At 39.2% G+C, this 16,130-nt stretch overlaps 1 protein-coding gene across 1 annotated transcript in view; it reads right to left on the bottom strand.

Moving 5' to 3' along the window:
• The window catches only part of PDE3B (phosphodiesterase 3B), a 56,514-nt gene that overhangs the window by 10,923 nt on the left and 29,461 nt on the right, over positions 1 to 16,130 (bottom strand). Inside the window, exons 3-9 of the mRNA XM_081166732.1 lie at positions 11,741 to 11,989; positions 11,081 to 11,220; positions 7,670 to 7,776; positions 5,973 to 6,177; positions 4,258 to 4,334; positions 3,224 to 3,324; positions 1,040 to 1,177 (exon numbers count right to left, since the gene is read on the bottom strand). Of these exons, the coding sequence (XP_081022858.1) occupies positions 1,040 to 1,177; positions 3,224 to 3,324; positions 4,258 to 4,334; positions 5,973 to 6,177; positions 7,670 to 7,776; positions 11,081 to 11,220; positions 11,741 to 11,989 (1,017 nt within the window). The remainder of the gene's footprint in view (positions 1 to 1,039; positions 1,178 to 3,223; positions 3,325 to 4,257; positions 4,335 to 5,972; positions 6,178 to 7,669; positions 7,777 to 11,080; positions 11,221 to 11,740; positions 11,990 to 16,130) is intronic.

The following is a 16,130-nucleotide window of genomic DNA, read 5'->3' as shown; positions in this document are numbered from 1 at the left end:
CTAGTAAGTATATGGTCAGGGGAGAACAGCAGAGATGAATCTGTTTGCTCTGCCATCCCCTTGTGTCATTCTGCATCCACTACATCGTTGGTAAAAGTTTGAGTGATGCAGTGTGCTTTCGATCAGCTTGAGCTGAGGGCCTAGCTATGCCCCTATCTGGACGGGCTAGCCTAACATCTGTTATCTATGCTCTGGTAACCTCTAGATTAGAGTACTACAATGCATTATAGGTGCAGCTGCCTTTGAAGACAGCTTGGAAAACTGCTGGTGGCACAGAATTTTGCTGACTTGAGTAAGATGGTCTGAACAAATAGCACCAATTCTGGCACTACCTCAAAGATTGTCTGACTCCAGGTGAACCAACCCACACCCTGCATTCTTCACCCAAGGCCCTCCGATGTTCCATCTCTGAGGAAAGTGGGGGGCAGGGACACAACATGAGAATGGGCCTTCTCAGTGGTGGCACCCCAGTTTTGGAATGCTTTCCCCAGAGAGGCATGCCTGACACCTTCAGTGTCTGTTTTTAGTTGCTAGGCAAAAACATCTTTATTTGCCCAGGCCTATGGAATTTAATTCTCTGCATATTTTAGTGGGGGTTTTATTATTGTTTTACACCTATTTTTTAATCTTTGTTTTTGTATGTTGCTGTGATGTAATTTTTTGGAAAAGGTGACAAACAAACAATCTTCACAAGTATAGGAAGCTGAATGTTTACTATACACAGTTCCAGAATGCTCTCTACTTTCCTTTTTAATCAAGACTTACAAGTAGGGTCACTACCTTTTAAAATACAGGACAGGTTGAGCAAAATAAAGGACAGCTTGGGGTGGGGATGGGGGGCACACATACTCTTATGGCACCACATCCTCCCTCCCCACTTTGGGATATTCCAAAGTTCTCTAAATGCAAAACAACATTTCCTACATTTAACATTTATCCACATGTAAGCTTAGAAAAATAGCATAATTCTATAATAGCACACACACAGCCTAGAAGGTGTTCATGTGTAACAAATGACATATATCTAGGAACAACCAACCTGACTAAGGATTCTTCCAGATTTGTCTCCCATTTTTTCAACAAGATCAAATATCTGGAAATTCCAGTTGTTCATCTTCTCCATTAATGAATCATGGTCTTCTGTTAGAATCAGTTCTAATGAAGGAGCTGTCTCCATCTGTATAAGAAAAGTATAACATATAAAAATACTGATTTATTATATGCATTTAGTTTTATATTTAAATAAGTCCACAATCTTCTGAGGCTAGTTAATGTAATCACTTTGCATATGATTGGACATTGCTAAACTTGATCAAACTAGGTTAGATAGTGTTTACAAAATAGGATTTATTTAGCAACATGTATATCCTACCTATCTTCCATCATCCAAGGGAGCATACACGTGGTGCCCATATGAACAACCATCCAGGCACTGACCAAATCCAAACCGGCCTAGATTCAGCAAGGTGGTTGCCTCCTGATACTCTGGGACAAATTTATGTAATCTGAAGCACTGGGTTTTTTAAAACCACAGAATGATTACTTGCTGTGCAGGAGCAACTGCCCAAGATCTCTGGCTCAAAAAAACATTTAAAGTCACATCAGAATAATGAACATGAGCCAAATCTGTGGTATCTAAAATAATTTCAGGAATTGCTCTACTATCATAATGCATAAAACTCTGTTAGCCTTACTTTCCCAGCAGAATCCCTAAAATATTCGCTAGTCTGCCCCATTCATTCAAGCAGCTATTCTGACTGCCAAACTGGGCTTTGAGGAGACTTTAGCACAGCACAATACTGTAGTAACTCTTGAGTACTATTTGGCAGCTAACATCTACTCTTGGCTGTTCAAGAACCTGTGGATCTAGTACTTTATATTTTTATTTGGCTTCTCTCGTTTCCTTTTCTATACTCTCATGCTCATCCATGATGCAAACACCACTGCCAAATGAGACTAACTGTCCAACAGTGATCTTTGCCTATGTTAGCAATGCTAGGGCAAAGACTAATACGTTACAAGAACTAGTACTTCTTTGCAGATACTGATATTTGTGTAAAACAACATCATTAATGACTTTATGGGAAGATAGCTATCATATACTTAAAAGGAAATTGTACTTCTTTATCATGTTGACTTCTGGTATGAGTGTATCTCTATTTCCACTCGCCTCTGCTTAAACTGGAAGGTGAGATGGATGTGGAGCTAAGTCTTCCCTTTTCACTTGCTACACACAATCCTCCCTAATGGGCACAGGTTAGAAAGGGGGGGCTGTACCACAGCAGGCCCAATAGGAACCTCATGAACACAGCTGTCTTCCTGTCACCATCCTGGGTTTCTGCTGGAGCAGAACTGTGGAGAAGGGCCAAAAAAGAAGTATTTGCTCCATCAACAAAACATAAGCAGATAATATACTATTGCTGTAGAAAAGTGCCCATACGGGGCATAAATGATATAATATGTGTAGAGTTTGGAAGAGCTCAGAGATCTAACAATAATTGTTGATGATATGAGGAGGAGGAGAGGAAGAGGAAGAGGAAGAGGAAGAGGAAGAGGAAGAGGAAGAGGAAGAAGAAGAAGAAGAAGAAGAAGAAGAAGAAGAAGAAGAAGAAGATTTTATACCCCCCTACCCCCCCTAATGGGACTCAAGTCAGCTTACATATGAAAACAAGAATACTTAAAACATAGAAAAATCAATCATTAAATTATAATTAAACACTGGTAGAATTAACACTATACATAATCATAGAATTGTAGAGTTGAAAGGGACCACACGGGTAATCTAGTCCAACCCCTTACAGTCCAGGAAACTCAACATGCAGTCCCCCATCCAATGTGAAACCATACTGGACCCTGATTAGCAGTTTTATTGCTGCATAAAATATGTTTAAAACAAACCAAGAATTATAATAAAAACAGCAGGTCTCAACCATGATTTTGGTTGTGCCTGGTGATCACTTGGAGAAGTCATATCTCCACATGTTGGGTATTGGAATGTAGAAAATAAAAAGCTACTTTATGTTCTGAATCCTATATTTATCTTAACCCATGTTTTTACGGAGTTTTCACATTTTGAAAGTTAAATCTAGACCTGTTCAGAATATTGTATGTGAAGCATTGATGTTATAAAACAAATTAAATATAGCATGTTGCAATAAAATAGTACGTCTCTATTAAAAACATGAATTGCATCACTACAGTATTGCTGCAATGATATGCTTACATTAGTTTGATCCATTTGATGACTGTGATTTTCAGTATCATCCTGCTTTTTCTCTATAAGGTGAGCAGAGTCTTTTGAAATAGAATTATTTGCATCTTCACCTTAAGAAATGTAAATAATACAGTGAGTTTAACGTAAGTAAATTTAACAACAAAAATTCATAATGCTTTATTTGAATTTTTTATGGGAAGCAGCTCATAGATGGGATCAAATGAATTTTTTTAATTGCTCTTATTAAGTCTCAACCACAGTTCAAAGACCAGGTTCATCAGTTCCTCCCTGAACTCCCAGTTATAGTAGCTATTCCATTAGCCTATAGGAGAGAGCGAGAGAGCCGCTCTATGTGCTCTGCTGAAAGACCGGCAACTTTAGGCTCCTGCACTCCTTGGAATACTTCCATGCCAGCTTTTCAATACAAATATTCTATAGCTAAGTTTGCTTTTCTCTTCATCCTTCCCAATGCCACTCCCCTTAGTTTCATGCTTTTAGATTGTAAGCATCCTACAAGCACTTGGATTGCCATTCTTTAAAAAAAAAAATTATTAATTATATCATAACAATATATAGCAAACACCATTACACGTCAAACATCCTTGCTTCTGATACAAGAAAACAAGTGAAATAAAAAGAAAAAAAGGATATGACAAATGAAAATGGGAGAGGGACAACATAACAAAAACTCTGTAATACCATGAATAAATCAAAAGGAAAAATATAATCATTTACTTTGTCATTCCAGAAATGTGAAAATAATGACATTTGAAAGTTGCTCTGGGAACTTCTTTTGGCTAAAGAGCAAGATAAAAATGCTTCGAAGAACTACATAAAATAGTTGTCTTACTTCAGACATGTATAGCTGTATTTTTTTAAGTATGGCTAAAGTTGTGGCCAAACAGGTAAGAATATTTGCACACGATTTTCATATCTGATTGAAGTCAAGTTCACTATTTCAACAGATCTGAAATATTTACTCTTATTACAAGTTCATGGGGGGGGTTAAACAAAGACTATATAGTTGTAATTCATAATCCCACCTGATTTTTGACTCTGATGTTCTGTAGCAGATTCAGATAACGAGGCTGCAACAGACTTGAATATCTGTCGTCCACAACTTAAGAAAAATAAAACAGTTATTTCTAATTTCTATTAACTATTTTTGAATACTTTTCTTAAGTCTTAAGAAACATTCATTAAACCACTGATAGAATATCATCGAAGCAGCTTTTATACAGTGTTCACAATCATGCAATTTTAGCTGTATCCAAGAAGAAGGCTTAGAGGTTGTAGTAAAGTGGGTACTATTTAGAAATCATTCCTTGGTCAAGTAAAAAGAGTGAGGCCTTGTGGGAACTTATCAGCCACAAGGACTTTGGGAAAGGAGTGGTGTTTCTTTAAACTCTAGACTAGCTGGCTCCTTGGCGAGAAAGGTTTATTGGGATAAAGGAAGCCTTGATTTAATGAAAGGCTTGACACCTGGGTCTCAGGGTGTGAACATCCCCCCCCCCAACGATGTTATCTGTCCTTGAAGTGCTTGGGAATGGGGATCTGCATAATTTCCACAGAAGGGAGGAAATTCTTTGATTTGGATTCAGACGCTAAATTGACCCAGCTGCTAAAGGGTAGATTGATTGACTAGCAAGCCGGTCATTGGTGAGTTTAAATATTAATTAGGACTTATGATTGGCTTGAAAGTTACGACGCCAAGGGCGAATTGGGAATAAAAGATCAGGGAATTGTTAGAGAAGTTGCTCTCTGCCATTGCTCACTGCAATCCGCAAAGATGCCCGGCTGTGATGTTCCACCTAATAGCCCTCGTTTCGTCTTTTGAAATGGAGATCTACAAAAGCCTTCAATACGTGGATGCTTGAAAGGACTTAGACTATCCTATTTGGGTTTGTTCTTGTGAGTATGTAAGTCAGTTAGACTATGCAACGTTTTTATTTTTGTATCTGTAAGTTCCATAAGAAGTGCCTGTTATTTCAACATGTTTTCTGTTATTCTTTTAAAATAAATTTTTAAAGAAGAACCTGTTTGGTATCTGTGCCTTTTCGGAGGGAATAGCTAACTCCTAGCCTTACACTTGGTTGCGCTTTACCGTGGGATTTCTGTCTGCAAGTCTGTGGATGCAGCTTGTGGAGGGGGGGAATAGCCAGCCTAACGGGACACAGCCTTCTCCCTGGGTTGTGGCTCTGGGTTCCCCGGAACAAAAGGGAGTGGTGGCAGCCCTACTGGTGTTACTTCGGCCGGAGTTTCTGTAAATGTAACCTCGTCAGCCAGCCTGCTCAAGAAACCTGTTCTGGCTGGGGAGCAAAGACAGGTGAGGGAGGGGCGGCTGGGGGCGCAGGTTTACTACAGAGGTCCAAGACTCTTTTCTACTATTTTTTTCTTCAAGTGTCAGTGTCCCACAAAGATTCACAGATGTAGGTACAAATGTCTACAAAACAGGAAGTTTCATAAATAGCAGTCATGCAATCTTTTCTCTTACAGCTGGCTGCTAATATATAGATCATCATGGTGGAATGATTATTTAAGCAGGAGGAAAAACAGCCCAAAAATGCAAAATATTGAGAGTGGTGAGAGCACAACTCAAGTATTGAGATAAAAGAGTACTTAAGAAGCAATTAGGAAATAATGACCCTTCTCAGTCTTCTACCAAAGAAATATCCAAGACAGACTATGATAAGAAATTTTATTCTGATGTTGGTATTCACACACATGAATCACTGATTAAATAAAAAGAGAGCATTACCTACTACATGTATAATGTGAAGATGTTCTAAGTTGTTGCTGATAATCTGAAGGACTAACTGTGCATCCCACAGATTTATGCATATTAACAGTTGACTTAGTAAGGAAATCAGCAGTATCAGGAAATTCTACAGGTGACCGGTGGTACACACTTGACAGAAATCCATTACTTGATGAGGCCACAGGACTTAGATTTGGAGAAGTTCCTAAAGGAAACAGAGGGATAAAATGTTGGAAGTCATAAATATATCTTAAAGTGCAACTTATGCATATTTAAGAAGAGTGCCTTAAATTTTCCAGAAAATAAAAGATGACTGTCAAAAATGAAAATGTATCTTATCTCATAGCTCTTGCAGCTAACAGAATCACACATACACTGGAAGTAATATGCTGCAGAATCTCTCCATTGGCTATTGCTTAATCAAAAAACTCTTATAGGGGTGAAGCAGATGTCTATGAGAAGCACAAATGCAGGATACGTTTCCTACTTCTAATCACCAGCAACTGGGATTCAAAGCCTTATCCTCCATGAATCAGATTACCGTAATTCACCTTTAAAGCTGTCCAAGCTGGTGGTCATCACATCTTGCGGTAAAAAAGTTTGTAGCTGAATTGCGCACTGTGTAAAATAGCATGTATTTAGTCTGCACTGCATCTTCCGACATTCATTCAATAACCTCTGGTTCTAGCACAGTAAGAAAGAAAACTTACACCAGGCATAATTTATACACCTCTATCATGTCTTCTCTTACTTGCCTTTTTGCTAAACTAAAAATGCACAAACACTGCAACCTTTTTTCTTAGATGGATTGCTCCAGTTCCTTGATAATTTTGATTGCAGTTTTCTGCACCTTTTCCAGCTCTACAATATAATTTTCGAGGTGTGGTAACCAGAACGGTAAGCAGCATTTCAACCTTGGCTGCTATATAGATTTGTAGTTGCTTGCTACACAATGTGGGTCAACCCTACTCCAGCCTGGTATGCACTTGGTAACATAGTTTTCTGGATAACTGTCATTATTTGTAATATGCAGGACAGATATTATACAAGTGAGACCTTCAACAAAATGTTGCAGTGTGAAGTCTTCTTGTTCAGAGTTCCAGCCAATCGGCCATGCCCTTTTCTCTAGTACTCCATTCCACTCCCCCCTCTCATCCAATGTTCTGCCCTCTCACCTTCCCAACACAATCAGCATTCCATGTTGACTGCTAATTCCTAACTTTGCTATTGTGGGGGCTGTTTTCCCATTCACAGGTTGTTGTTTTTTGCATACTTCTGCAAACCTTGGGGTTTTACCAAGCATGCTGATACCTCCCTCTTGTTCATGAGCAGTGACATTTTGGCTACACAAGAATGGACACGTGGATAATTTTATCTAATGATATTTATTTATTGAATTTCTATACCACTCTTCATCCGAGGATCACAAGGTGGTTTATAATATTATGAGTTTGCTATTAGTATAGATGATGATATCCAGTGTCTCCAATTCATTTGTAAAACATGCAATATCAAATATGAACAAGCAAGTAGATAGATGCTTAATGATAGAATGCTTATGAAAATCTTAACAAAATCTTATGTGAGATATATAGTGCTGTTATTTTTTAAAAATCATATTGCTCCAGAGACACTTCCACAAATTATCTATCATAAAATATAAATAATTATAAAGTAGTAATACGCTTTTATCCTACCAGCTCGTCTGGAGCCTGTATTATGAGTCAGGGTCACTGAAGATGATCTTTGTTTTGGTATTGTCAACAGGTTCATGTTGAAAGGCCCATTTGGATAAGATCCTTGGCTAATTCAAAACAGAAAAAAGTATTATGATACTCAATAAAAGGTAGGTACACATATTTTAATCTTCTAATTAAAATGTAAGCAATCAAAGCAAAATTACGAGTTAAATGCACCCTGTGCACAAGAATCTCTAGATGCAAGTACATAATCAACAGCTATAATAAAGAGCACTTAAAATTAGGAGGAAGCCTTCAAAAAATTAGTAATCTTAACTTGCATAAGTCTTCTTTAAAAACATAGTTAAAATTTTGAACAGAAAGATTGCCAAGTATCTAAAGATGGCAATAACATAAACCTGAATTGTCATCCAGCTCTCCAGAGTTACCAGGAGTCATACTCTGCTCACAGGATGCTCCAACTAGAATAAAATTTTATCTAAAGAATTTAACATGAGCAACACCAGAACTTAATGCCACTTTTAGCAGGTCATTCCAGAAAAATGTGAAATATGACATTAACGTATTTGTATCAGCTTTCTCCTGCTAAAGAAGATTCTTTTAATCGGCAGTAGCACTCTTTCAGAAAAGAAATGGGCAGAACAGTCCAAACACCTGATCTACTGTTTTGGAAGGAGTTTAGATGGAGCAGAAATGTCATGGAGAGTACTCAGTGGAAACCACCAAGATGGAACACTTTGGGGACAGGGCTGGCACAGGATCTACTGGATCCTGAGTCAGCCCTGCTACCTACATGATGGCAACAGGCCTAATCCAGTAAAAGGCTATTTTTTCCCTCCTGTTTCAACCCTGCACCTTCCTCCCTGGGCAATGCTAGCAGTGCTGCTGTGGATGTGGCGCTGGCTGTGGCACTCCATCAAGCCCCTCCAGTGGCAACCAGGGTTTAGAACTACAGTCTAAATTGTTCTTTTGGTTGAAAAATCTTGTGAATAGGTCATTCCATTGCATATTTAGCAAGATCTTGATCAATGTTATTGGTGCTTTATTCAAATGTAATGCTACATGGCATTAAGGAAATACTCTTTTAAGTTCTATGCTCAGTACTTTTCACCTTTGATAACTGACTATAAACTGACACTTATGTTGCTAAAGCATGCCATCTGCTGTTTGAAAGCTTGAAGATACATACACAGCACAATATTTAATATTTAATAATGTCTAATCCAGGAAGCATTCAGAGCCTGCTATTTTATTTTCTGGGTAGAGAAAGCAATTTTTAAAAACATTTTGCATAAACCTCAAACAGCAATTTCCTTCCCTTAATTTTTTTTATTTATAAAAAATATTTACATACCATCCCCCATATAAAATACCAGGGTGGTGTAGAACAAAATTTGTAAGTGCAAAAAGCAAAAAACAAAACAAAACAAAAAACCATAAAAATAATACAGAATGATCATAGAAATTATTGGTTCTTCTTTAAAAAGCTTAAACCACTGAGCAGGCCTGCCAACATATTTTTTATGGTATCTGTATCTTAACTAGATCTACTGGTTAGCCCCCTGATCATCAACCTGTAAAATGATAAAAAAGGTAACATGTTGTGAAAAATCTTGCTGTGAAGTGTGATGGTCTAAGTTTACTTAGGATAAAAAATATTTATACTATCCATTACTTGTTTATAATGAGTCATATGCTGTCTCTTATGTAACTGGAAGATTTAAAACTGGTTTAATTTTTTTTATTACTGTCACTATATAATATGCAGAGTATGACACTGAGGGACATGCGCCCTAAAATGAACAAATGGGCCTTGGAGACTAGAACATCTTATGTTCTAGGGACAACATCAGGTTCTAGCAATGGAGAAGAAAAACCCCAGAAATAAATGACAGCTTTAATTTCTTCCTAAGATCTGTCAAAAATCTGTCCTAACTGGTAGGACAAACATGGCACAGTCCCTCAGCATTTCAACATCTTCTCTCCCAAGGACAAAACAGTGGGAATACAGCATTTCTCTACGAAAAGTCTTTCAGGCAGCTGTCTTTCTAACAGAGTAGAGTAATGGAGCTGGAGTGCATGTAGCTATGATCTCCTACTGCTGCCTACTTACTTGCAGTAGCCAGGCTTGTTTCTTCTTTCCTGAATCTGTTGAGTCCTTGAATCTGCCATCATTTCCCAAACTCTCTTCTAGGACTAACATCTCTGAAACAGCAGTTGTCCCATCGTATAGCTACAGTCAAACCTCAGTTGTCGAACAAAATCCGTTCCGGAAGCCCTTTCGGCTTCCAAAATGAGGTTTGGCTTCCGATTGGTTGCAGGAGCTTCCTGCACTCAAGTGGAAACCGCGTCGGATGTTCAGCTTCTGAAAAACATTCGAAAACTGGAGCATTTACTTCCGGGTTTTCGGTGTTCGGGAGCCAAAGCATTCCAAAACGGAGGCGTTTGGGATCCAAGGTTTGACTGTACTATAAATGGTTACATTTTGCACAAATGTAAGCAGCAGCGTTGGGGAATATAGCCTATCTGCTACAGCTGGCCATAGCTAGAGTCATAGGCAAGCTGCACAAATTATAAACGTAGCTACTTAAGAGTTTAGATTCTGAATGTTCTCTTTGTCTTGAGACTGGGATGAGATACCAAACAAGGTCAGTAGAACAGTCTTTAATCTTTAACTATATGATACCTCAGAAAAGTAGTGCATTTTTAGCTTTTTAGGAGGCGGAAGACTGTTATCAAGCACTACAGTGCTCCAAACCTCCTACTTTCTTTGCCAGTGCAAAGAAAAGAACTTCTCCTATACAGTATATTTGGTTCGCAAGGTTAAGAACAAATTACTATCTGCTGTAATATTTGAAAAAAAGTGTACAAACTGATCTAGTTACTAACTACAATACCAAACAAGCAGAAAACCAATAAATCTGTGATGATTAATAAACATAGTTCACCTACTGCACCATAAGACTTACAAGAGCAAAACAAAAGTAGAGCAGCGTGTTATTGTCAGCCACTCCTGTTATATTACTTTCCTATGTTTCAGCCCAAGAGAGATGGATGGGTGGATCTTCTTTCACTATCTCATAAATGGTGACTATACAGAATGTTACGATTTATCTTTCATCGTAATTTCCTTTAGAACCTGAAGTTCAGAATTAGTGGTTGTCATCAAATATTAACTGCATATCCAAGTGCCATACTTCAAATACCCTGGATGAACGAAGCTGTACAAGCATGCTTTATTAGTTTTAAACATTTGATTGCAGCACTTACGCAAAATTTATTCAATTCAAAATATTTTATCTGAAAAACATCTTGTCTGTCCTTCTTCCGATCCCAACTCAACTTTTAATTTCAGCACTTAAGAAATACCTCATAATACTGTGAATTCTATAATGATAAAATATTTACCTTGAAGAATTATACTCATGATGTAATCTTTTGCCATTATTGCGTTCCCACCTAGAAGATGGTTCCATGGGCAGTGAAACCAAAGTTCCTGAACTCCGCCTTAACTGTGGTGTTGGTAAGCTATTTCGGCTGTTTAGCCCCTGTTGAACAAGTTGATAAAGTTTGTATTTTTCTGATAAAACAGCTCTCTTCCACACTTCCGTGGTAATATACACTTTTACTAAATATAAGTATTGCTCAGTTTAAATTAAGTGTATTAAGCTATATTATAACTGGCTGAACTGATTTAACTTTAAACAGCTATATAGAAAAATAACAGCTGAATCCTGGTTAAGTGTCTAGCTCTTTTGTACCATTTGTACCTAAAGAAACGGTTCACAATAATAATAATAATAATAATAATAATTCTATAGTATAATGAACTTTTGGTAGTGAAGCCTCTGACACTGATTGGCTGAGCTGGAAGGATACATAATATTGTTCAGTGTCTCAATAAATTAATTTTTTTGTAACCCATCTAAAAGGAATAGAAATTTGTCAGTTTGGATAGAATTAACTATAATTCACACTAGAATAATAGGAAAATTACCATATAGGGGAAATTGCACTTAGAGGTATTCTGCTATATATCTATATATATATATATATATATATATTGACCTTATGCAGTTTACGGTCCCCTCTTTCAGATGAGTCTTCCATTTCTGGACAGGGATAAAAGCCCGGAAAGGGGCTAAACATGTTAGCCTTTGGCCTGCATGAGCCTGCAAAAGCGCTTATCAAGCTATTGATGTTTCGGAGGGAAGAAATCACATGTGGAGGAAGGACTGGATCATTCAGAAGGTCAGTCATCATGTTGCGAGTCTCATTTAGTACAGAAAAATCAACTCCGGTTCCACTGCAAGAATTCTAGAACAGAGAAACGTGCTGTTAGCTATCAACAACAAAAGGCTTTTGTTATTGTAAGGTCAATTTATCAAAATATTAAAAGAAATTGACATGTGGATTTCAGTAAGATGCACATTAAACTGAATGAATTTTTAGATACATAGATATCCACAAATAATGCTCATCTAAGTATTCTGTAATATTAAATTAATTAATACAGACCATTTGATGTAAGGTCATTTATTTACAATTTAGCAGAAAAATAATTTCAAATTGTGCCATTTATTCCTTTCTCCACACATAGATTGAAGAAACGGTGAATTTCCTGCAGTTTCCATGCTATATATGCAGGCTTATTACTTAAAAGAGTTAACAAATCTCCTGCTGTTCTTTGCTGAAATAATACCATATTTTCTGAGCAAAGTACAATATGTTATACCTGGGAAAACATGATACTTCCCTAACCCCAATAAGCTATATGCACTGCTACTCACCATGCAGGAAAATCTTACTATTTCTTTTTAAAATTGCATTGTAATAAGCAGCAGAGTTTTACACCTCCCTCTGAGACTGTGCCTGTGTAAGGCTAACTTCTCCTCCGCCCTCTTCGTGCCTCTCCTGGTTCTTGGGAGAGCAGTGGGAAGGAGAGCTTGTCTCAGCAGGAGAGGGAGACACCTGTGCCTCTTCACCAGCCACTCTGCCTCTTGGCCTCCCTCCTCTCCTGCTTCAGCTTCTACCTCTGATTCTGGACTGCTCTCTGCCACAGACTCCCTCTGCTCACTATTACCTTTTCAGCTTCCAACACTCCTCTTCCCAGGCTTATCCCTCTTCTCCCTCTGATCACTCATCATTGTCCCGACACCAATCCCCAAACTCTGAGCTTTCTTCCCTGGGTGGTTCCCCCCATCATTTCTCTGCATCCAACCAGTCCATGACAATGATACTTGGGTACTGTGCTAAAGGAAATCACCAGACCCCAGACTCCTTGGGGGCTTACCAGCTGGTTCTTCCCACCATTCCTCTGTGTCCAACCAGTCTGTGACAGGGGGTACTACCTCTAGCACTGAACTACCTATGCAGTTCTACTTGGAGTCTCTCTTTCACCTTTTCAAACTGAGCCTTTATGTCTAGGAGGAAGAAAGAGCCCAAGCCTGATGCTTCCATAGTGTATCTCTGGTGCAAAATTGCAAAACTACATTACAGAGGGAGAGTGAAAGAGAAAGAACAGGAGAAGGCAAGCCAAGCACAACTGTCTTTAGAAAGTCCATCAAGCCTAGAGTACAGCTTTCAGAAGTGCAGAATACAGAAGTGTTTCCTCCCTATTTCTGAAAAAGAAAGGGGAAGAAGAGAGGCAGCCCCACCACGTAGCCTTTCAAAAAGAGCCATTTTAAAGCCAGGCTCTGTGCAGAAGGCAGAGTACATAGCGGTTTCACTTTCTGGAGGCGAAGGCTCAACCTTTCTAAATGCTATGACTGAGTTGGTTAGAGGGACAGAATACAGGGAGGAAACAGCTAGTATAGCAAGCACAGAGTGGCTAGTTTGATTTGCATTCTTTCTCATCTCTTCTTCAACCTAATCCACACCACAGGAGGCTAGAATAAAGTCAGAAAAACACACTCAAATCCAGCCAACCTTCAAGATAGCAGAGCACAAATCATCTCCTTTCCAGAATAGAGAGAGGAAAGCCACAAATAGCTAGGGTAGCCAGAGACAACATTAGGCAGGGCTCCTCTTTTGTGTAAAAGAGGGAATTGGGGTGCATCAGGTATTAGGGGAGGGGTAGTACCTCTGGTGGGGGACACATTATTCCTTCTGGGATAGTTTGTCCACCTTTGGTCCCCCACTGCACTTAGCTCTCACTTGTGGCTCCTAAAACCTGTCAGAATGCAAAAGCAGCCACACCCCGGGAAATGGCTTTGACTGGCAGCTAAACCAGGTGAGAGGAGATGATGGTTCTCAAACCCTCAGTGAGATAGGGACTTCCCCTACATGCAAAGACAGGCTCTGGCAGATTGAGTGGACAAGACCAATAGTGGGTCCAATGGTCACAAAGGCAGTTTCTGCATGCGCTGTAGAGGAAGAGAGGGGCAGATGAGACCCGTCAACATGGGAAGAAAGCCCATTTAGGAATAGGAAAACTCTGATCCTAAACCTCTGCTGCCTTGTGGGACACCTTTGGAAGAAATGGCTAAGGAGTAAACCCTGCCCAAATTCAGAGTCCCTAAGACAGTTGGGTGGCACATTGTACACCCCATTCCAGCAATTCCTGCAGCCAAACTATTTCCAAATGTCTTGCTCTGCTTTCCTTTGGACCATATCAACAAGGCCTTTTTGTCTGAGCAGCCCAGGACCTCCATACACACTGCCCAGGCTTGTGCCCAAAGGAGATCACTTTGGTGCTGTTAACTCAGAGGTTTTACTTCACCCCCAGAGGCGCACTCCACTGTCCCTTGAGACAGATGGATGCAAGAAGAGCAAGAAGAGGGAATTTCAACATTTGTTCTGGGTTGCCCTTCCTCCTATTCCAGGGAGGGAGGAAGAATCAGCCTCATGCTCTATATCTGGGGGGGAAATGAAATTATTTTAAGTAAAGTTCTACTCTGAAGGATGTATATTGGGATCCTCTCTCTCCCTTCTAAGAAGGTGACTGTTCACAAAAATGAGTTGTCTGGCTGGTTGCCCAGAGGGAATTTTCATTCACCCCAGGCTCCCAGATGGTTATTTGCTAGCCTGGTCTAAGGCTCTCCAACTCTCTATAGTCCTTTTGTTGTTCATTATGTTCTCCTGGATGGAGAAGATGCAGATAGGACTCAATATTCCCTTTTTCTAATGTACGATTATGCCCATTGTAGGCCTGCCTATGTGCATCCCTACATGATCCTGAAACTACAAACTAATGATTGCCTTGACGTTTGCTTCTGGGGAAAACGAAAGATACAGACTGATTTTTCTTTTAAATTTTAGTACAGTACTAGTTCTGCCTCTTTAAACATTTTAAATATTACATAATTATTTTTCTGAAACAGCTGGCCTACGTACATCACCTTAATGCCCTGCCTTATGAGAGTGGAATGACAGTTCTTATTTCAACTGTTCTTCAGGTCTCTGATCAGGATCAAAGGTTGCAGCCAAACCCTGGAATTAGGGACTAATTAACAAGTAAGTTTACCTTATTCTGGGCCTACAGTCTATAAATATTCACTCCCATCGTTGTGTTCGAAGCGGGGGGAAAGTAAAATGACACACCAGATATGTGAGTGGATCTCCCAACACATACACATACACACACGGGGTTGGAGACAATTTATTGGATCAGAGATGTGGTCCTGGGTGAGAGGAGTGTAATACCTCCTATAACTTAACGTATTTTATTCCTAGTACATTAATTCCTTGTGAGTTAAATGTAATATCTCTATTGGACAGATGAAAAGCCCACCTGCATCAAATGTTGTGAGAGGCAAGAGAGCATTACCATCTCACACCAGACAATGAATATAAATAGGCTAGGACAAACCCAGACCTGCCCTGGCAAGCCCAGACTTATCTGGCTATATATCATATACGAATAACCATTTCTAAATCAGTTTATGTCATCACATCTATTTCATAGCCAAGTTTCCTACAACATACAGCCAAGTCCTGTGTCAGGGGCCTTTAGTACAATTTGCAGAAACTCTACTCTACTGCCAAGTTAGAAGAGAGACTTTGATTTCTGAGTCAAAACTACTGTCTTTTTGGCATGGATCTTCTGCACCTCCTTAAAATATAGCTTACCTGCTTATTGCTTGGGCAAGTATATGACAAAAGAACTCTCCTCCTCTTTTTATTTGAATGCAAATCTATGCTGCATTCATGAAAAGCTGCACCTGCTAAAATCCTGCTCAGCAATTAGAGATGTAGGAAGCCTGTTCTCTTTTGCACCTGGTAATCCTAGGGAAGATTATAACTTCTCCCATCCCAGATTAATGTCTGCTCTGGATGGGTTTACACATTCTCTGAAGGAGCAAGAACAAAGCTTAGGGGTACTTCTGTATCCATTATTCTCTCTTGAGGCTTGAGTGGCCTCAGTGGCATGGAGTACCTTCCATCAGCTGCACACCTAGCTGCAGGCTTATCTGGACTGGAACAGCCTTGCTTCTGTTGTCTATGTTCTGGTAACCTC

The sequence above is a fragment of the Podarcis bocagei genome (assembly GCF_964188305.1).
Source record: "Podarcis bocagei genome assembly, chromosome: 1".
Taxonomy (NCBI): domain Eukaryota; kingdom Metazoa; phylum Chordata; class Lepidosauria; order Squamata; family Lacertidae; genus Podarcis; species Podarcis bocagei.
The sequence above is the reverse complement of the archived record's forward strand: the minus strand, read 5'-3'. Positions and strand labels throughout refer to the sequence as shown.